The 23,340-nt window shown below is 42.8% G+C and overlaps 1 protein-coding gene across 1 annotated transcript in view; it reads right to left on the bottom strand.

Annotated features, from left to right (window-relative positions):
- Window positions 1-23,340, bottom strand: part of FREM2 (FRAS1 related extracellular matrix 2) — a 257,581-nt gene that overhangs the window by 63,517 nt on the left and 170,724 nt on the right. The window contains exon 7 of the mRNA XM_077484182.1: window positions 286-435. Within this exon, the coding sequence (XP_077340308.1) occupies window positions 286-435 (150 nt within the window). The remainder of the gene's footprint in view (window positions 1-285; window positions 436-23,340) is intronic.

Genomic DNA, 23,340 nt, shown 5'->3' with positions numbered 1-23,340 from the left:
TAAGATCTGTGAAAATGTGTAAAAGACTCCCTCCAGGGGTGGTTTTGGCAAGCTCAGTAGCTTTAAAAAAGGCCTGGATTATTTCCTAAATGTATATAATATAACTGGGTACTAACATTTTTTTTGGGGGGGGGGGGGAGAGGGTGGCTTAGAGATCCTCTTTAAATTTCTTTAAGCTTTCTATAAATCCATATGACATTTCACAAATAGGTAGATATTTTTCATATACTAGACAGACAGACAGACAGACAGACAGACAGACAGACAGAACTCCATAATGCTCACCAACTGCTGACACTGGTTCTGTCTTCTGTGAGCGCACGGTGACTGTGGCGGTTTTTGACAGATCAGTACCTGTCCGCCAAACACGCACTTCAATGTATCCTGCACTCTCATCCACATACAATTCCACATCACCAAAGTAGAAAGCAGGTTCTACAAATAAAAGAAGAATTTGATCAAATAAACAAATAATATAATTTATAATTTCCACTGTATTAATTTTTGCATTACTAAGTTAATAGTAACAAAAGAGTATGAATAATATTCTGCTAAAGCAGACAATAGATTGGTTGCTCTTCCTAGGGGTCCTTGCACATCTATACGTCGTCCACTATCTGTAAGCATATGATGGTTCATTCATACTACAAGTACCGGGTTGCATTGTTCAAGGCAACAAAAATGCAAAAAAAAAAAAAGAAAGACATGGGGAAAACACATTTCTTTTGGTCTTGCCAGTTTTCCAAAAATTAGCTGCTTTATGGTGCTGACTTTTCTGACTTTTGTATTTATTCATAGCGGGTAAATCAATATTTATATAATATATTGTATATTTAAATTCTTGGCTCCTTTCTCCATGTTCACAGGCTCTCATTAGCTCCTTTGATGAATAAAAGTCTACTTTATACACCTTGCAGATGTTCATTTTCCAGGGTTTCAAAGAATCAGAGTGAATCAAACAGCTATCAGCTAATGCCATGATGTCAATTTAATCCACGGTGCTCTGGACTGCTTTAAATAGGTTTAGTAGGGAATTTAGATTCTATGCTACCTACGGACAGAAACTAATGTGAATGATCTACAAACGTTGCTTCAGAATTAGTTGAACTGTAAAACACAAGAAAAAATGATCAAATAGCTGCTTAGGAAACTGTAAGGAGTGAACATTACTGTGCACATTTGTTTTTTGCCTATGATTGCTTTTTTGTTCCCATCACAATCCAAGCATTTGCCGAAGATGCCAAATGTCTGCATACAAGTGATATAGTCATCCTTGTAGACTGCAGATCAGGCCACCCACAGTTGAATATGTGATGTTGGGTGGCCTCATTTGCATATCTATGCGCAGTTTCACAGAAGAGCCATACAACAGGGTCCTGTTGTTGCGAGACCTCAGGTGTGATTGTCTCTATTAGGGCACCCTAAATACCAGTTTTTAACTATTGCATTACCAACTGCACTATTATACAGCATACCATTTTTGTCTTCATTAAAAGCCAATTTCTAGGATAATACGCTGCATACACGACAAGCAAGACAACCAAAACCAATTTGCAAGATCTGGAATCACTTTATCAGCCCTACTAGTCCATAATAGTAAAATCACATAGTTCCACGCATACAAGGTAATGTTTACCTATGAATTTTGGCACAGAACCATTTAAAGGTTTAGAAAATGTAAATGTAAAAAGGAAAGATTTGACGTTCCATTAAACTGTAGTGTATCCCCTTCATTCCAGTTTTATCAGAAACCAACTGCGTTGGCTTGTGCCAACTCTAAAGAGTATATATATATATATATAAATATGAGAGGATTATCTCAACACACTTACAGAAACTGATGAGTCAGTTCAATCTTTTAAATTCCTGAAATGATTTACTGAATTCAGATGTCAGGCTAAAAAGCAGCTGGCCAAGGCAAGGCTATTCAGCAATGCGACCCATGTTACTGCTTTTAGGTGGATCTGGACTGAGACCTCCAGAAAATGGGGTGGATAAAAAGTTCACCTGTTGCTAATCATGTGCATATTGTAGACTTATATTTGAAATAATTAGACAAAATTCAAATATGTCCCAGCTACAGAGCAGCTGAGACATACAATGTGGTCTCTGACAGAGGTCCCCATTCAATTGAGCTATATAAGGATTAAAATTCAAATAGCCATATTATACAATTTTTTAAATTATTTTGCAATAGTTTGGGGGTGAAAACAATCATAAAATATTATACCAAGAATCCAATTTTGATTTAGCTGTGAAACTATGAGGGATGTAAAATCATTATCTATGGCAGTGGTCTCCAAACTGAGGATGTGGAGCTTTGCTTGCTTTTATCCAGCCCTCGGGGCACTATAATTTTCAATCATATGAGATATTATAATGCCAAGACATCAACAATGGGACACCATTTCTACCACGGGTACCAACAATGGGGCACTTTTCTTCCCCCTAATACCAAATGTGGTGATGTTTATTCTCAATAATGCCAGGAAAATTTCCACTCCTGCTAGCCACAGTCCATTGTTTGAAAGTTTGGAGACCCCAGCTCTATAGGAACATCCAACTTTATATTTTGGAAATCTGAATAAAAAAAAACGGTTTTGATAAAATCAGAAGCATAAGTAGAACCTTTCCGGCTTCCGGTGCAAGAAACCATGAAGGGCCCCCCTGACCCTGGCAGGGGCCCTCAATCTCCATCTCTGCATCCTCAGCTGCACAGAATAAATGGACAAGAATAGTCTCTGTACAGAGCTTCCCATTCATTCAGAAACTGAAGCATAGCAAACACAGTTACTATGCTTCAGTTTTGAATGGAAACAGAGAGTGCAGTACTGATCACTTACTGTGTTCATTCAGAAAAGGAAGGGGAAGGAGGGGGGGGGCACTGTGAATGGAAGGGGGAAGTGTAACAAGAAGGGGCTAGTATTGTGGAGGGCAATGTGAAAGGAGGCGGGCAGTACGACAAGGGTGGTTGTGTGATGGGGAAGCAGTATGATGGGGGAGGGTATTGTGACAGAAGGGGGGCAGTGTAATGGGGGAGCAGTATGACAGGGAAAGTGTGACAGGAAGGGGCAGTATGATAGGGGTATTGTGGCAGGAGGAGGGCAATGTGACAGGGGGAGGCAGTGTGACAGGGCAAGGGTATCTGGGAAGTGTCAAGAGGGGAGAGTGTGATAAGAGGGGGCACTGTGAAAGGAGGGGGGATATTGTGACAAGATGACAAGAGAGGGGCAGTGTGACAGGAGAAAGGTACCTGGACAGCTGACAGGTGAAGGGCAGTGTTACGGGGGACATTATAATGTGGGCAGTGTGATAAAAGGGGGGCAGTGTGACAGGTGGGGGGGCAGTCTGACAGGTGGGGGGGGCAGTAGGACAGGTGGGAGCAGTGTGACAGGTGTGGGAGCAGTGTGACAGGTGTGGGGGCAGTGTGACAGGTGGGAGGGCAGTGTGACAGGTGGGGGGCAGTGTGGCAGGTGGGGGCAGGGGGCAGGGTGAAAGGTGGGAGGGCAGTGTGACAGGTGGTGGGGGGGAAGTGTGACAGGTGAGGGGGCAGTGTGAGCGGTGAGGGGGCAGTGTGACAGGTGGACAGTGTGATAAAAGGGGGCATTGGTACAATAGGACACACAGTATGCTCAGGTGCCAGCCTTACCTTACAGGAGAAGCCTAGAGGTAAGAATCAGCAGCTGGAGTTGGAGGGCAGAGCTAAAGGCAGGGGGGCCCTCCCCTCTCCTCTCCACTGTATAGACTCAGAAAGGGAACGGTTAATTGGAGGGACATCCCACGGATTTGCGGACATCACAGATCCGCTGATCACCCCCTGCCACTCCCCTCCACTGTATAGTTAGCTGTCAGCTGGAGGTACAAGGGGAGATGGCAGGTCTTGGGCCCCCTCATTCACAGTGGTGGAACTCCAGGGCCCGATCGCAAGTGCGACTGCTGCAACCCTGGTAGTTCCGCCACTGGATAGATTAGTTAATGTGTTTTGTCAAAGCATTGGACATGTGGTCTCTGTCTGAGGGGTTTGCCTAAATCTTCATCCCTCCAAATTTTTTAACAGACTTTGTTCACATGGCCAGCCACCTAAGGAAGAAATGTATAATGTAACAACCTCATCTACCATTTAACAGTGTAACAAAGCAGGACAGGCAGGATATCTGAGAATTTTTATTTAGTACCTTCCTTGTCTAATTTTCCAAAGAGAAATCAGCTTACATTGAGTCAACTAATATAAGCAAACCACTGTGCATTCTTCAACATAAATCCTTATTACTCACATAACCTAAGCATCAGTCTATTCCCAGGATTCATTCATCACATTGCTGTGCTGAGTACTCCCCCTCAATTGCCTTTTATTACACCTTGCATCATACTACTCATCAGTTACTCTAAGCATTCCAGCAAGGTTCTCTTAATTTTGAGAAAACACAGGTTCTTGTTTTATCATTTACATTCCCTATGTGGTAGCTCTTCACCTCTACTTGTTCTTAGCAGGTCTATCACTATAGATGATGGATATTGAGTAAGTGAATAGATACTGAGGTGATTTATTCTGGAAAATAAGCCACTTATCGATGCAGAAAAGCAAAAACCTTACAAATATACAGTATGTTTACAGCATTTATCTCGGCTGAATTGGAAATAGGATTTATTTTGGTGTTGACACTGTGCAAGTAATTTGAAGGATAGACGTCTCACAGCCTGTTCTTTCTTAACACATTTTTTTTAGAGAGTAGAATACACCTAAAGGCCAAAAATAAGATTATTATTGTCTTACTTGTCTATTATTTTTATTATTATTATTATTTATTATTAATTATACTATTACTTGTCAAATTAAGAAACTTTCCTTGTGGTCACCACCAGACTAATAATGGACATGGAGTGATTCCTGACCTTCCCATCAGGACCCAAGGGAGAGGTTGCTATGTTCCCTGTTTCAAAGAGATCACCATATTTGCCTATTCATGTTGAACACATGATCAGTAACCACTTATATGTAAATCCAAATATTAAAAACTCATATAAGCTTAACGTGCTAATGCAATTTCAAAAGTACTTTTCACTGTTGTCATTGTGTGAAAACGTGGCCTGAAAAATGCTATGTATTGTAGTCTTTGCTGGAGCACATGCTTGTAGGCAGGAAGTGACTGTGAATACTTTGCAGGAGTTTAGCAACATTAAGATACAATACAAGGACAACACAAAGGAGGAAGTGTTTTTATTAAAAAAAGAAGATGCCCGTTTATGATACTTGGTGCTTTTGGAAAACTAAATGTCGTTCATTTACATCTACTTTAAATTTGCCATAATGCTCTAAGCCAGTGACCTCCAAACTGTGGCCCGGGGGGCAGATGTGGCCCTTTGCTTTCTTTTATCTGGCCCTTGGGGCACTTCTCCAAACTGTGGCCCGGGGGCCAGATGTGGCCCTTTGCTTGCTTTTATCTGGCCCTTGGGGTACTCCTCCAAACTGTGGCCCGGGGGCCAGATGTGGCCCTTTGCTTGCTTTTATCTGGCCCTTGGGGTACTCCTCCAAACTGTGGCCCGGGGGCCAGATGTGGCCCTTTGCTTGCTTTTATCTGGCCCTTGGGGCACTATTTTTATCCACTGATACCAACAACGTGGCATCATTTCCCCCATTAACGCAAAGGAAGAGGTAGAATTCCTCCCAATGACACCAACAATGGGGCAGAATTCCTCACAATAACACCAAAGATGGGGCACAATTCCTCCCAATGACACCGACAATGGGGCCCAATGATACCAATGATGGGGCACAGTTTCTCCCACTGACACCAAACATGAGTCATTGTTTATTCCTACAGATGTCCAGACTTTTTCTGCTCTCAATAACCATGGTCTGGCCCCCCTTAAGTCTAAAGGACAGTAAACTGGCCCTCTCATCAGAAAGTTTGGAGGCCTCCTACTCTAGGTGTAAGTTTGTAAAATTTGTTCTGATTGCTGCCACAGGTATATACTAGTCTTGGTGAAACAGCTGAGCTAGCTCAATCTCTGCTGACTTCCATCATCCAATATGTTTAGTACATTATTTTCCTTCTACGTGATTGGACATTCTTTCCAAAGGAAAATTTTATCACATTTACTAAGCTCTGGGTCTAATTCCCTTGCAAAGAAAACATCCTCTTTGCCTTTACTAAATCAATCTCAATGTTTTTGGGTGGAACTGAACTCATGACTGCTGCAATGGCTGTAGAAAATAGAAAATGTTACAGCAATGCACCTCTACTTAAAGTCACATACCTCTAAAACTCCACCTTACTTGCAGTTACAATACCTTAAGTACATAACCCAGTATATATTCATATTTACGGTAAGATACTTTTAATTTTTTATTGTTAGAATATTGGTCAGATTTCAGCATAACATTTTCCAGTGTCCTAGATTTCAATGGGCACCATGAGTGTCCCATTGCTTAACTTCCACAATAAAATGAAACTAGATACATGATGGCAGAAGTGCAAAAGATAACATATGCTTTCGTGTGGCAAACAAATTTGCAACAAATGCAAATTTTAATCTGGCCAGCTGTTCCGATACCATATGCACATTCATATCCAAAGACAAACAGAAGCAAAGCTTTCATGGGTAAGAAGCAGTTTCTTATTTTAACCACTTGCTTACAGGGCACTTAAACACCTTCCTGCCCAGACCAATTTTCAGCTTTCGGTGCTCTCACACTTTGAATGACAATTACTCAGTCATGCAACACTGTACCCAAATGAATTTTTTGTCCTTTTTTTCCCACAAATAGAGCTTTCTTTTGGTGGTATTTGATCACCTCTGGGGTTTTTATTTTTTGCGCTATAAATGAAAAAAGACCGAAAATTTTGAAAAAAAACGCATATTTCTTTGTTTCTGTGACAGAATTATGCAAATTATTAATTTTTCTTCATAAATTTTGGTCACAATTTATACTGCTACATGTCTTTGGTAAAAATAACCTAAATTAGTGGATATTATTTGGTCTTTGTGAAAGTTAGAGAGTCTACAAGCTGTGGTGCGAATCGCACAAAATTGATCACATCTGATGTACTGGTGGCCTATCTCGCTTCTTGTGACCCGAACAAGTCAGGAAAGTACAAATACCCCCCAAATGACCCCTTTTTGGAAAGTAGACATTCCAAGGTATTTAGTAAGAGGTATAGTGAGCTTTTTGATGTTGTCATTTTTTTCCCACAATTCTTTGCAAAATTAAGATTTTTCATTTTTTTTTTTTTTCTCCACAAAATTGTCATTGTAATAGGTTATTTCTCTCACGTGGCATGTGTATACCACAAATGACACCCCCCAAAAAATTCTGCTACTCCTCCTGAGTATTACAATACCACATGTGTGGGACTTTTTCACAGCCTGGCCACATAGAGAGGCCCAACATGCAGGTAGCGCCATCATGTGTTCTAGGAACATAAATTACACATCTAACTTGTTGACTATTTATTACACTTTTGAAGCACCAGGACAATGACACGTGACACTGATGACAGATGGCACTGATACGTGGCAATGATGACAGGTGGCACTGATGACAGATGGCACTAATATGTGGCACTGATGACAGATGGCACTAATATGTGGCACTGATGACGCGTGGCACTTATACGTGGCACTGATGACACGTGGCACTAATACGTGGCACTGATGACACGTGGCACTGAAACGTGGCACCGATGACAGATGGCACTAATACGTGGCACTAATATGTGCCACCGATGACAGATGGCACTAATACATGCCACCGATGACGCGTGACACTGATGACAGATGGCACTGATAAGTGGCATTGATGACACGTGACACTGACAACAGATGGCACGTGACACTGACAGGTGGCACTGATGACAAATGGCACTGATACGTGGCACTGATGACAGATGGCACTATGTGGCACTGATGACACGTGGCACTGACGGCAGGTGGCACTGACGGCAGGTGGCACTGGGGGCAGGTGGCACTGGGGGCAGGTGGCACTGACGGCAGGTGGCACTGGGGTGGATGGCACTGGGGGCAGGTAGCACTGGGGTGGATGGCACTGGGGGCAGGTAGCACTGGGGTGGATGGCACTAGGGGCAGGTAGCACTGGGGTGGATGGCACTAGGGGCAGGTAGCACTGGGGTGGATGGCACTAGGGGCAGGTAGCACTGGGGTGGATGGCACTAGGGGCAGGTAGCACTGGGGTGGATGGCACTGGGGGCAGGTAGCACTGGGGTGGATGGCACTGGGGGCAGGTAGCACTGGGGTGGATGGCACTGGGGCAGATAGCACTGCTGGGGGCGGATGGCACTGCTGGGGGCGGATGGCACTTTTTATTTCATTTTTTTAATTATTTTTTTTTCCAGAATCAGAACGGCTGCCGCTGCAGCCGTTCATCTCTCCCCTCTCGCACTGTCTGTGCGAGGAAGGAGAGCGGCGCTGCGAGATGATCTCATATGTTTACATATGAGATCATCTCCCATTGGACACGCCGATCACGCTGTAAACGGCCGCTGTGATTGGCCGTTTACAGCGATCTGTGTTTGCCTGTCCCCGGGGGACACGGCGAACACAGAACTTCCGCGATGCGCGCCCGCGGCGGCGCGCATTGCGGAAGTAAACATCAGGCCGTCCAGGGACGACCGCCCAAACGAACGCGCCTGCTCTACGGCCGTAATTCGGCTATAGGGCGGGCGCGAGGAGGTTAAGTATGTAGAAAGATGCTTGTTGCTGTTTTCCGTTGTCTATAAGTATTAGGAACACCCTGTATAACAGTGCTCACGCCGTGACCGTTGCTACGCTCTTTTTGTAGAGTTTATTTCCTGAAAGCTTCTTTAGTTGATCTCCAGAGGAAATTTAGGAGTTGTGATTAGGATAGAGTAGCATGGGTCACAAAGAGAGCAGCGTACAATGAATGTGGCTTCACAAGCACTTCACCGTTAATATGTGAACTGTCTGGCAGAAAGAAGTTCAAATATTAATGACCGTCTTTTATAAATGCAGGAAGAAAAGCTTTATATAGTAGATAAAGTAGATTTCTTAGACAACTGGGGGAAAAAAAGGCAGGCTTAAGAGAAGAAGCAATTAGTAAGTTGAGAACGCCAGCATTTGGTGCACACCGCGGTAAGGAACCTAAATCTCTTCTTTGTTCACTAATATCCTGTACTGATTACTTCTGAAGTTGCATCCCCTCTTCTGTACAGCATATAATCATAAAACAAACCTTTACTTATTTAGAGGTCGTGACTCCTTAAAGGGATAAAGCAAAGGAAGCTCAGCGATTCTTCCTATAACCTGTAATGACATCTGCAGGACTATTGTGCCAGTTTTAAATGGTTCAGAATTGATAATATCCTATTGTCCTTTGGAAAATATGGATTCCAGAAGCTCTATTTTTTAAGCTTAATTTAAAAAAATGCTGGAATTCGCACTTGGCTTACAGTGGTGAGACTGCTGCACAAAGAAGGTAGTTGAATACTACACTACATAACTCTGTGGAAAAAATTATATTATGCGCTATCCCAAACAATATATATTAGGATAATAAAAGGATAATAAAAAATCCCCCATGATCATGAATACCAAACCAGACATATATAAAAACCTTCCTGCAATAAAGTGCAAAAATGTTTTTTTTTTTTCCCAAAGTGAATTTTCAGATAAACTGCACTTTGCACTTTATATGAAAAATTCACTTTGTGAAAATCAATTTTTTTTGCCCCGTTCCTTGCTCCCACTGATGGGGGCTCTTTCTAACATAGACTCTCAAATAGACACAAAGAGGACCTAAGTAAGGCTCGGTTCACGCAGGGGCGACTTGTCCAGGCGACTTCGCCGCCTGACAAGTCGCGCTCCGTTCTGTACTATGGAACCGTTCTAATAGGAGCGACTCAAGTCGCTCCGACTTAGAAAAAAGGTTCCTGTACTACTTCAGGCGACTTGCATTGACTTCTATACAGAAGTCGTTTTGCAAGTCGCCGCTGATCATGTGCTGGTCGCGGCGCTGCAAGTCGTGCCGCCCCTGTGTGAACCGAGCCTTAGACAGACGGCCCCCCAGGATCCTTTAGACCCCATTGTAGTCTCTAATGGGGCCCGGTAGGGGCTCTGACTCTCTAATGAACACCAAGAGGGCATCTGTTAGAGAGACCCCCCTCCAGGTCACTCTGACACCTCCTATATCATGTCCGCAGCCTCTGACATCTCCTGTACCATGTCCGCAGCCTTTAACCATCTCTCGTATCATATCCGCAACATCTGACCATCGCTTTCACATCTGTTATATATATATATAATACACTCTTCAAATATGATTTAAAATGCATGGTTTTTCCTTTTATGAACCAGAAAATAATGACATTATGTGGTTGGGCTGGTATAATAATGCTATGGGGCTGGTATAAAATGATTTCCAGGGCTGGCTTATATTTACAGTCCGGCCCTGTCTACAACTACAGGAGCGCTGATATGGGTGACAACACTCTGTAGCACTGGAGCCAGTTCAGTAAGTGTTGCCACCATGAAAAATTTGTTGGCATTCTGTCTATATGAAATGGTAGGATTGGGGGGGGAGAGGCTAGCCGGCGCTGAAGATGAACGCTTAGCCTCACAGCTCCAGAGTAAGGGAGGACACCGGGGCAATTCAGACCCACCAGAGGCAGGCATACCATCCCATCTTCTCTCCAAAGCTACATGGCACACCAGACGATTATGTCCTGCAAACGGATTGGAGAACACAGGCTCAAGAAGCTGACCACACTCCTGTTTTCCCCAGAGGATAAGGTCAGTGACCACCAAGATGGCGACGGCGGCGGCCTATCTGCGCCCCCCGAGAAGCATATACCGATCTTCCTGATGAATCCCTGGGAGAAATGGGCACAGCAGAGCTACCCCGGTCCCCTATACAGGACCCAGGTGCAGACCCCCTCTCAAGCAGCCCTGCCAAGGCCCAGATACGGATGGATGTGCCGCACCCGTGTCTGCCTCAGTCACTAACTGAGGCCCAGACCTTCAACCCACTACAATCAAACCAGGCCTTGCACAATTCCATGGCATCCTTCCCCACCACAGGGCAACCAGTCATGGACACTACCTTAAAGGACATGCTCATGTCCTTACAAACATCACTGATGACTGATCTATCATCCCTGTTTACCAAGGTTACTACTGACATGAGGTCTATGAGTCACAGAGTATCCATTATTGAGCTGGGCATGACAGAATGCACGACCATGGTTAATAACCTTCTAGATACCTATGAGGAGGTGAAAGATAAGCAGGAGTGTGTTCAGACCAAGCTGGCCAATTTAGAAGATCACTCAAGATGTAACAAAGTTAAACTGAGAGGGGTCCCGGAATCTATACCTCAGACGGAGCTACCAAAATACGCCAAAGACCTCATACACACCATATTACACGACATATCACCCAGAGATATTGTTATAGACAGGATCCACAGAATAGCGAAACCTTCACACCTGGCTGCATCTGTCCCGAGAGACGTACTCATGAGGTTACATTTTTTTCACATTAAAGAGAAAATGATGTCTGAAGCCAGATCCAAAGCTTTACCGACCCAACGTATGAAGGAGTCCAACTTTTCCCCAACCTTTCCAAATGCACGCTGCAACTCTGAAGGAATTTGAACCCAATCACCAAAGGCCTCCATAATCACAAAATTATATATAAATGTCGCTATCTGGCGAGCCTGCTCGTCACCAAGAATGGTACTAAGAATGGTACCACCCATGTAATTAGTGACCTACAGAAAGGAGGACATCTCACTTTTGCCACAACGGAAACCTCAGCAATCCCGCCGCAATCAGGGGACCAGAAGCTTCCAGACACAGAATGCCACCTGATATAAATGGGCCCACAACCACAACACAATTCCTCCTTCATTAGCTCATGTTAATTTCTCAGTTCTACTAGTTATTGACGGTTTCCCCATACAGCGGCTTAGCTGAACTCAGCTTTTTTTGTTACATACGCCGCCGCAAACCCTTTCATATTGTTCGTTTCAACATTTGACTTTTGCTTTTTCCGTCAGCTTTTGTTTTACAGAAACAGCTCCAGAGTACCAACACCTCTGTACTTACCCTCCTGCAGAAGCACAGCTCCGGGTGAAGACCACCTACCCCACCACACGCCTACCACCAACTAACTGTAAGTGTTTACCATTCCTACCAGCAACACCTCTGGTCTTGGGTAGCAAACATGTTGCTTACCATTTTGTCACTGAATGCCAAGGGCCTAAACCACCTGGCTAAGAGACACTCCCTGTGGCATCCAGGTGAAAAACTAGGCAGTGACATCCTGTGTGTCCAAGTGACCCACCTGACACCTGCAACAGCAGCCCTCTGCTCCAGCAGCAAATAACCCCACATCTACCGTGCTAACTTTACCTCCAAGAAGAGAGGAGTCCTCATAGCAATAAAAGGAGGGGTAGACTTCCGATCGCTTCAAGAATTTTATGATCCCAATGTTTGCTACTTAATCCTGATATGCACCCTTAACGGAATTAAATACACATTACTGAATGTATATGCCCCCAATATCCGCCAGATAAGCTTCCTCATGAAAGCTCTTAGCAAAGCCTAACCAGTTAGCCAGGGACATTTGCTCATCTGTGGAGACTTTAATCTAGTGGTGGATATTCATATGGACACTACATCAGCAGCGAAAAGAAGAGAATCCCCCCTAAAGCGACTCCTGGCGTCATATGATGTCTATGATGTTTAAAGATGACATCATGGGTCGGAAAAGGACTATACTTACTTTTCTCCCCATCACAAATCTTAATCGAGAATAGACATGTTCCTCACTGATAAATGGTTGTTACAATATATTAGCGCATCTGTAATCCACACCATGACATGGTCGGACCACAATCCAATCACAATTTTCATTAACTGCACTACACCCCAGCGGAATACTTTCCTCTGGCCTGCAAATAACTACATACTACAGCACCCTACCTACTCTAGGGAAATTAAAGAACATTTAAAAGAATACCTCAACATAAATAAAGGATCAGTGGGGGTCCCTGTCATGGTGTGGAATGTGCACGAAGCAGTTATTAGAGGTATCTTAATGAAATTGAGTTCAATCAGTAAAAAGAAGAGGACGCAGCAAATTGATTCGCTTACCTCCCAAATTGAGACCCAGCATAAAGCCAACCCACACCCATCACTACGGGCCCAACTACTGATGCTAAGACAAGAACTTAGATCACTACTCCTCAACTTGTACGAACACATGCAGTGCAAAATTAAAGCCACCCCTTATTCTACCTCTAACAAGGCTGGTAAAAACATTAATGCATTGCCTCAAGGGGGTAAAAATCAAATCTAAGATACCCCATCTATTACACTTACACTCCAAAGAACAACTGACCAATCCCCAAGACATAGCGAATGCCTTTAGCGACTACTATAGTGACTTATACAATATTAGAAAAGACCCCTCTATGCATCAACCATCCAATGATGAGTTTCTGAAACAGATTAAACTTCCAGAATTGTCGGAGACTCAACTGTCTTCCTTGAATCTAACATTCTCTGAACAGGAAATCTTTGCAACAATATCCTCACTGCCCTCAGAAAAAGTCCCAGGACCTGATGGCCTTACTGGAGAGTACTTTAAACAATTCTCAAATCACTTACTCTCACACTTGACAAAACTTTTCAACAATGGTGCCTCCTCTTCAAAGTACATTAAGGAATCGTTGAATGCTCTCAAAATCACACTCCCAAAACCAGGAAAGGAACCAACCTCCCCTCAAAACGTTTGTCCCATTTCCCTACTAAATCATGATTTAAAAATCTATGCCAAAACCATTGCTAGACGCCTGATGAAAATGATGCCAGACCTCATACACAAGGACCAGTCGGGGGTTTACTAAAGGGAGACAAGCGCCAGACGCCACAAGACGTATGAGTAACTTGATACACCATGTTGTATCCAGCGGAATGCCCTCGTAATGTCTACAGAAAGTACTGCTTAAATTCGGATTTAAAGACCACATCAACATAAAGAATGGTACCCGTCAAGGGTGCCCTCTGTTATCATTAATATTCAGCTAGTGATGGAACCATTGGCATAACATGTGCACTCGAACCCCAGAATTACAGAACTAATGATAGGAACCACCTCCCATAAGACCAGCCTCTTTGCGTACAATGTGATTCTGATCCTCTCCAATCCAACCTCATCCCTAGCAGAAGCCCAAAAAACACTAGACTGGTTTGGACGTGTATCCTATTACAAACTAAATACAACCAAGTCATACATTCTAGATCTAAAATTAGAGGCCACCACAAAAAATCTGTTGCAAGACCCTTTTGACTGGCCAGAACACAGCATTTCATATCTGGGGTAAAGCTCACAAGAACGGGCAAACATCTTTTCCCAGACAATTTTAAACCTCTCCATACCAAACTGCGACTAGACTCCCAATCTATAACAAAACACGAACTATCATGGTCCGGCAGACTAGCAGCATTTAAAATGCTACATCTGCCACAAATTATCTATATGTTCAGGACTCTTCCCATCCTCTTTCCTAAGTACTATTTCAAATCGCTACAAACTCTGTTCAACCATGTATATGGCATGGGACTAACCCTAAAAGCGCACATTCAAAACTTAGAAAACACAAATCAGTGGGAGGATCAGGGGCCATTAATTTAGAGGATTACCACACAGCGGAAGTGTTGGATCAACTCACCGAATGGTTCCAACACCACCCTGGTAAAATATGGGGCACAGTCGAAAGTTTGTTCCTTCTGCGCCCAAATCTGAAATGGTGGGTAATGAGCACTCCACTGGGACCCAACTTACCAAAGGCCCTACCTCCCCACCATGATAGCCTCAGCTAATGCATGGCAAAAATTAATTCACAATAGTCAAGACATCTCCAACACCCCACTCATCTGATCCCAATCAAATCTCTTCATCATCTTTCACCTGACTTGTCACTGATCCAGTGGTCCAGGAAAGAAATCAAATCTATCAAACATCTGTTTCAGGACTCCCGTCCGAAACCTTTCCCCCTCCTCCAACGCAAATTTAACCTACCCCAAACAGACTTTTTGTACATCCGCTTCAAACACTGCATTGAAGTGATCAAACTTCCTCTTTATATGATACATGACACGGCTTGGGAATATCTGACGTCCTCTTCCACTAAAACGAAAAGAATATCTCTGTTCTACAATGTCCTACACCAAAAACTCCAATTCACAAAATCCTCTCCTCTTATACATTGGGATAACGATTTGGGAATATCATACACAGAACACCAGTGGAAAGAGCATTATGGTAGATATACAGGGCAATGTTCTGCGCTATGGGAACTCACCCAAAAATTGACCCTCAGGTGGTACTTAACCCCTTCAAAGCTAGCTTTGTTTAATCCAGATACACCAGACAAATGCTGGAGATGCAAATCAGCAAAAGGGGACATATTCCACATCTTTTGGAAGTGCAAACTCATCCAAACTTTTTGGAATATAATTTTTCAAATCATTTCTGACATAATACACCAGTACACACCCCTACACCTGGACTGGAGATCTTAAACCTAAATATAGGTGATATACCAGAACCATTCAGGCACGTGATGACTCACATTTTGTTAGCTGCTAGATTGTGAAAAACAGACAAGGTCTCAACCATTAGCCAGTCCCTTGAACTAGTGAACCTTCCCTACAGTTACAAAATGATGATGGTCTCCAGCGGAGGCTCTTTAAACAAAGAAAAGACGTGGATGCCGTGGGGACGGTGGTCTAGAGCTTCTAACTTCTTATAAAATTCATAAGAATTAACCTTATTTTGTTTTTGCCGTGTCAACAAGATAGGCATAAATACTTTAGAATTTATAAGAAATATGTTATATAGAACACACAAGTTACAGCCCTCCCCTGGGCTACAAAACAGTTCCCAGTGGGATTCCTGGGGGAGTGAACCACAAGTTTATGGTTAACATATTTCAGAAACTCACACAAAAAATACAGCTACAAGTTTTCTGTTTGATTGACGTACAAGTCTATTGCTAACCGTCACTGTTTATATGATACCATGTAAATCGATGTACAATGTATACATTGTCTTCTCTTGACTACACTGTAAAACAATAAAAAATATTAATGAAAAAAAGAAACGGTAGGATCAACAAGTAATAGTCAATATTTTCCAATCAGAAGCCATAAAAGACTGTAATATACTTGCTTAAAAGACCTTAATCTACAATAAATTCATTTTTAAAAACATTTTTTATTGTAATGCAGTTTGACTGCTTGATCCAGCATTTACTATACAGCTATGGTGGCTTGACTGTTCTCTGTTATGCAGCAAATATACAACCAAGCTTAGTTAAAGCGGAGGTCCTCCCACCCCACGAAAAATTTGAAGTCAGCAGCTACAAATATTGCAGCTGTTGACTTGATATATGGACACTTACCTGTCCAGGGAGTCCACAATGTCGACACCCCAGCCAATCTTCGGATCGGCTGTCGGGTACAGCTGCTGCCATTGCCAGTAAGGGAATCTGGCAGTGAAGCCTTTTCGGCTTCACAGCCGGTCCCCTACCGTGCATGCGCGAAGCACGCAGTGCTTTCTACTCAGCCTGCCAGTGGAGGAAGGAGGAGGGGGGCCGAGCTTCGCTGCGGCACTATTTTCAGGAGTGGGGAAGGGGACCTGTCAAAAACAGGTCCCTGTTCCCCCACTCCCTCCTTAAAGGTGCCAATGGGTTGCCCTACCTGCAGAAATGTGGGGGGAAAGGTCCTGGACCCTTTTTTAAAATCATGCTGCATGGAACTACATAGTACAGTGGTCCCATGCGGTTTTCCATGCGTGAAAACGTGGCCGTTTTGCCATTGTGTGGGGGTGCCAGTAAGAATTAATAACATCTATGTGCATCTGCTAAAAAGCAGCGCATTCCATTGGGTGTCAGGAACAATCGTGTGATAATGTGAAACTAGCCTCAGGTATGTATTAAATATTTTTTAAAAGGATGCTTGTTTTTTTCTAATCTATCTTGTAGTGAATAATTAACATGTATTCACTGTTTCGTTTGAATACATGCTGGGATGTAGTGATTTGTGTAACAAAGTATATTCTATGGTGATTCATTTTGTTTTTATTAATAATAATGTAAGACTGGATTTTTTTTCCCCCACTATTATGTACTGCTGCATGAAGGATAAATAATTAATAAATGTACTCCAGTTAATACCATAATTTTAAGCAAAAAAGCAAATAGACTCGGTATCTGGGAAACTGCAGTAATAATTTGCTAAACCGTTCTGGCATATATACATCTGATTTGCATGTTAGACATATGGCATATCACCAGTGATCTGTACTTCAGTAGTCACACTGTAGATAAGCTTAGAAAGATGTCAAACTGACTCCTTTTCACCCAATTAAGGAACGTGAGATTTTAGCAAACTAAGCATGCATAACTTTGCCATTCTTGACAAGTTATGTTGGCACATTAAGTTTCCACATTCTTGAGAAATAAACATTTTGCAAAGCTTGCTTTGCTTGACATGATGGGTCATCATGAAAAACACGGGCATTTGAGTATAAATCCATGCATCCCCAACACGGTACATATTTAGTAGGAACAGTGACTGAGGAGAGTACAACCTGTGTAGGCAATTTTTTTTTCTTACCAGGAAGAGAATGTACAGTGTTTCCCAATATATTTTTTCCTTTATTATTTTCAGGACTAAAAAATGTTTAGATTGTCTAGTAAATATAAAATATGGCACAGGTATACTAAAATATGATGTCACAACCTATTTCTCCCTACATTCTCTAGCCCTAAAATTTTCATTAGACAAACAGACTTGTGTATAAGCCCAGCTCCAGGCAAAAAAAAAGTTTTCCCATACAGTGGGGTTGTGTTTGCACTGCATGGGTTAACTTGTTTTTGTCTAGGGCAGAGGTGAAAGGATATTTACTTACCTAATCCTCCCAGCGCAAGACCAGTCCAGCACCCCCAATCTCAAAGCAGGCTCCACAGACCAGGAACAGCCCACTGCTGGACCATAGGGGAGTGTTATTTTCTGGTGGCACAAAGGATCGGGTGAGTGTAAGCCCTTTGGCACACGGTCGGAGATTCCGTCGGAATGTGTCCGATCAGAGCGTTTTGTTGGATATTCTCGTTCCAATAATTTTTATTGAAGTTATATTTTTCCATCAATAACAAGATTTCACTTCTATACATATTTAGTTCACTTTCATAGTACAGTTTTGAATCTGAGATCCGTACAAGAGAAGCCATAAGTATTCATATTATAACACGCATCAACAAACTGGCAAATTATAGAACAACCAACTTTCACCTGCCAGGACTATTCATTGAATATCAGGATCAGATATTAACATAAGCCTTTGTGGCTTACCATAGAAAATTGTCGTGAGGTGGAGATCAGTAAACCGGATCTGAATTGTAGTATTCGTGTAATAGTGAACGCTTGCTGTTATAGACGCTCCACAAAGTCCACTTTTACCCATTTGAAATCCAAACTATGGGAGCAAAGTGGCCTTTTTCGTAAAATATAGAGTAAAAGAAGAAAAAAAACAAAGGAGAAAAGAAAAGAAAAAAAGTAGAGCGGAAGAAGAGGGGAAAAGAAAGAGGGAGTAAAAGAGGGAAAAAGAGAGAGTATATAGACGATCCCCACGCTCCAGCCCACTAACCCCCCCCCCCCCCCTCACGGTGACTGAAGATAGTTAACCCAGGGATTCCATGTCTTTTCAAATCGGTTTTGTTGGTCTCGGAGAATACTAGTCAATTTTTCATTAGTTTTGTTGGATATTCTGACTGTGTGGGATGCATCGGGATGTTTCCGTCGGAATATCCGTCGGACCAAATTTTCCAACTTGCCGGAAATATTTTCCGACAAACTGCTCCGATCGGACATACTCCGATCATGTGTAGAGAATTCTGATTGGACAAAGTGCCATGCATGCTCAGATCAAATTCCTAAATCAAAGCTATTGGCTACTAGCCTGAACATAATCCCATCGTAACTAAATTACGTCATCACGTTCTGAAAGATCGGATTTTCCGACAACTTTGTCCGACCGTGTGTGTGCAACAGTTTCGGACAAGATCAGTCGGACAAAATCCGACGGATTTGGTTGTCAGAATGTCCGACCGGCTAAGATTTCTCTTCACCCCAAGACAAAATGAGCTGTTGACCCGTGCAGTACCAAGGGTTGAACTTTAAAGATTAAATTTATTTTCCTTATATTTTGCCTTCTCAAGTTTCTCCTTTTCCACTCTCCAACATGTGAGAAAAACTTTAAATAAAACCTTTACTTTTTCAATACATACCCTATTTTAGTCTCAGTAATGTCATCACTGGATCTTTGTGCTTCTCTATACATTGAAGAGACATTATAGCTAGTGGGTGCTGTACATGGCTTCCTGAAAGCATCATAGTACCTTGCCTCAGTACTCTTCTTCAACGGACTGGCTCTTGGAGGGGTGCACATTTTTTTTAATGCTTTTATGGGTGGATTTTATTATGGGGAAGTGGGTATTTCTAGACTGGTTGCATTTACATGTGCACATGTGATACTGAACCTCTCTAGGTGTCTGCTGTGATCGATCCTCAATCCTGGACAGAGCAGTGTGTAAGCACTTAGGGAAACTAAGTACTGTGGGTAGGGCTAGCTTATTTGAGAGGCTGGTGAGAGAATATAGCCTACAGAAAATCACTATGTACGTTATAGTGTAGTGAAGTACGCCCTATAGTATAGGCCCAGTATAGGCTCCAGCGGAAAAAACAATCTCAGGTAACCTACAACTGAGGAAAGTGGAAGTGCTGGTTGGCATCCCCTGGTAAAGAGTTTTGACCATACAGTAATGCTGATGTCTAGTGGAACAAGGAAGAGGTGTACTCCCGTATTGGAAAGAACTTCGTACTCGGTTCATGTTACAATAAAGTAGAAGAGGCTGATTGTGTGGACATTCCTTTTTACGGGAGGGTGGCCTCTGGCCAGGAGCATGTGAGTAATCAAGATGGAGGAATCCCTCCTCCATTCTACAGGTGTATAGCAAGCCATCTCAATCCTGTTGCAGGAGAAAGGTGGAAGGCACCCTGGGCTGGCATGACCATCGTCAGCAAATCAGGGGCCTGCTAACAAGTGCTCATATAATGACACGTGAGCACTGTCCTGTTCAGGAGTACTGGGATTCCAAGCTCACAGTGGAAAGAAGTTGAGTATTAACAGAAAGCTGCATTTTATTTATTTTTTATTTCTGTTGGGCTATTTTTTTATTTTGTTATAAAGGTGGATATTACTTTTAAAATAAACATGTTATAAAAGTAATTAAAACAAATTATATAAAATATTAAAGGGGTTGTAAAGGTAATTTTTTTATTTTCTACATAGGTTCCTTTAAGCTAGTGCATTGTTGGTTCACTTATCTTTTCCTTCGATTTCCCTTCTAAATGTTTTTTTTCTTTGTTTTCTTTGTCTAAATTTCTCACTTCCTGTTTCACCCCAGTAAGCTGTTCAGTAAGCTGTTCTGGCTGACTAACCACCAGCTCGGATGATGGTGAGAAGTTTACTGAGGAGAAACAGGAAGTGAGATATTCAGACAAAGCAAAAAAACATTTAGAAGGGAAATCAAAGGAAAAGGTAAGTGAACCAACAATGCACTAGCTTAAAGGAACCTATGTAGAAAATAAAAAATTTACCTTTACAACCCCTTTAAATTATAAACTTGTAAAACAATAGAAAAAAAGACCAATACCAGTATATTTTTTATTTAGGATTGCAGCAATTTATTGGCCTACTGGACCGCTATTGTGCTTTCTTGATGACTTTGCTGCCTGGTTACCCTACTTTCTCTCCTCTGAAATACCCACTATCATGCTTGGTGACTTCAACATTCCAATGTCAATGTTAAAAGCACAGCTACAGCTCAAATTCTCAACTTAACCTCATCTTTTGACCTAACCCATTGGATACATACTTCCACTCACTCCATTGGTAATACCCTAAACCTTGTATTCTCCCATCTCTGCAACTCTGGCAACCTCAACACCCCCTTTCCTCTCTCTGATCACAACCTTATCAGTTTCACTGTATCCTTGCCTCCAACCACCCATCCCTCCAAGCAGCAAACAATTACTTGTAGAAATCTTTGCAACTTTAACCCTTCTCTTCTCTATTCTGCTACTGACCACCTATATGACATAATCTCTCCCCTGTCCTGTCCTGACCTGGCCTCCACTGTCTACAACAGTTCACTCTCATCATCACTAGATGCACTTGCTCCTCTAATCACATACAGAATCAGGCCCGACCGTTATAACCCTGACAAACTGACAACACTAGAAATCTCAAGAGACATTGCCGTGCTCTTGAGCGACTGTGGCGTAAAACGAAATGCCTGCAGGACTTCACCCTATATAAATCTGCACTTCTAAAATACAATTCCTGCCTCCATGCTGCCAAAGAAGCCTACTTTGTCTCTCTATTAACACCATGTCATCCAGTTCCTGTCGGCTCTTCTCAACATTTAACTCTCTGCTTCATCCCACCCCCTCTACCCTCTAACTTACTTAGTGTCCAAAAGATTGCCAATCACTTCAAAGATAAGATTGATGAAATTCATGAGGACACCTCCACTGTATGTACATATTTGCCTAACAGCACATTCAACAATCTCCTCTTTTTAACTGGCTACTATTGAAGAGGTTACAAAACTTTTCTCAGATGCCCACCTAACCAATTGTCCCTTGGATCCTGTTCCCTCACAACTACTACGGTCACCCTCTTCTTCTATCCTATGCTCCCTCACTCACATCTTCAATCTCTCCCTCTCTAGTGGCACCTTCCCCTTCCCTCTAAAACATGCGCAGATCACTCCCATACTTAAAAAGCCCTCACTGGACCCCACCAACCTGAACAATTTAAGGCCCAACTAATTTCTCCTATTTCCCTCTAAACTTCTATAACATTTAGTCTACAACCATCTTAGCTCTTACCCCAGTGATAATATCCTTCTTGAACCCTTACAGTCTGGCTTTCACTCAGGGCACTCCATGGAAACTGCCTTACTAAAACGCACTAACGATTTACTAACTGCTAAAACCAACAGCCACTACTCCATACTCCTACTACTTGACCTCTGTGTGGCCTTTGATACTGTTGACCATCCGCTTCTTCTCAATAAACTCCATTCCCTTGGCTTCCAGGATTCTGCTCTATCCTGGTTCTCTGCCTACCTATCACAGCACTCCTTCCGTGTTACTTACAACTCTGTCTCCTCCTCTCCATTGTCCCTTTCTGTGGGGGTCCCCCAAGGCTCTGTTCTTGGACCCCTTCTCTTCTCTATCTACAATTCCTCCCTTGGTCACTTGATAAATGCCCACAGCTTCTAATACCACTTCTACGCCGATGACACCCAAATCTATCTGTCTACTCCTCACCTCACTCCTTCAGTCTCCTCTCGCATTATTAACCTACTAACTGACATATTAGCATGGATGTCACACCACATTCTTAAACTAAATCTCTCTAAAACCGAGCTATTAATATTCCCCCCTGCCCGTGCCCCCCTCCATGACTTTTCCATGAAAATCAACAATGCAACCACCATAAGTCCCCCCCCCCCCCGACACCAGGGTAGTAGGTGTAATCCTAGACTCTGACTTGTCCTTTCAGCCTCAAATCCCATCATTGTCAAAAGTTTGTAGAATTCACCTCTGTAACATCTCTAAAATTCGCCCCTTTTTAACAAATTAAACCACCAAGCTCCTCATTCACTCCCTTGTTATCTCCCGCCTTGACTATTGCAACTCCCTTCTCATTGGCCTGCCTCTCCATAGGCTATCCCCTCTTCAGTCTGTCATGAATGCTGCTGCCAGACTTATCCACCATACCAACCGCTCAGTGTCTGCCAACCCTCTCCTCCAATCCATACACTGGCTCCCAATCACCCAGCTAATTAAATTCAAACTACTAATCACAACATACAAAGCCATTCACAACTCTGCCCCAATCTACATTACCAACCTCCAAATATCACCCAAACCGTCCTCTCCGCACTTCTCAAGACCTCCTACTCCAAAGCTCCCTAGTCTCCTCCTCCCATGCTCCTCCAGGATTTCTCCAGAGCGTCTCCCATGCTCTGGAACTCACTACCTCATCCTGTCCGGGCTATCCCCTACTCTTGCTACCTTCAGGTGATCCCTGAAAACTCATCTCTTCAGGGAAACCTACTCCAACTAATCTTTTACCACTTCCACCAGCTCATTCCCCACAGTTACAACCTTTTGTACCACCTGCCCCACCCTATTAGATTGTAAATTCTTCTGAGCAGGG

The sequence above is a fragment of the Lithobates pipiens genome, unplaced genomic scaffold, assembly GCF_037356315.1.
Source record: "Lithobates pipiens isolate NorthernLeopardFrog02 unplaced genomic scaffold, aLitPip1_a1.2 Scaffold_16, whole genome shotgun sequence".
Classification (NCBI taxonomy): domain Eukaryota; kingdom Metazoa; phylum Chordata; class Amphibia; order Anura; family Ranidae; genus Lithobates; species Lithobates pipiens.
This window is presented reverse-complemented; position numbering and strand designations above follow the sequence as displayed.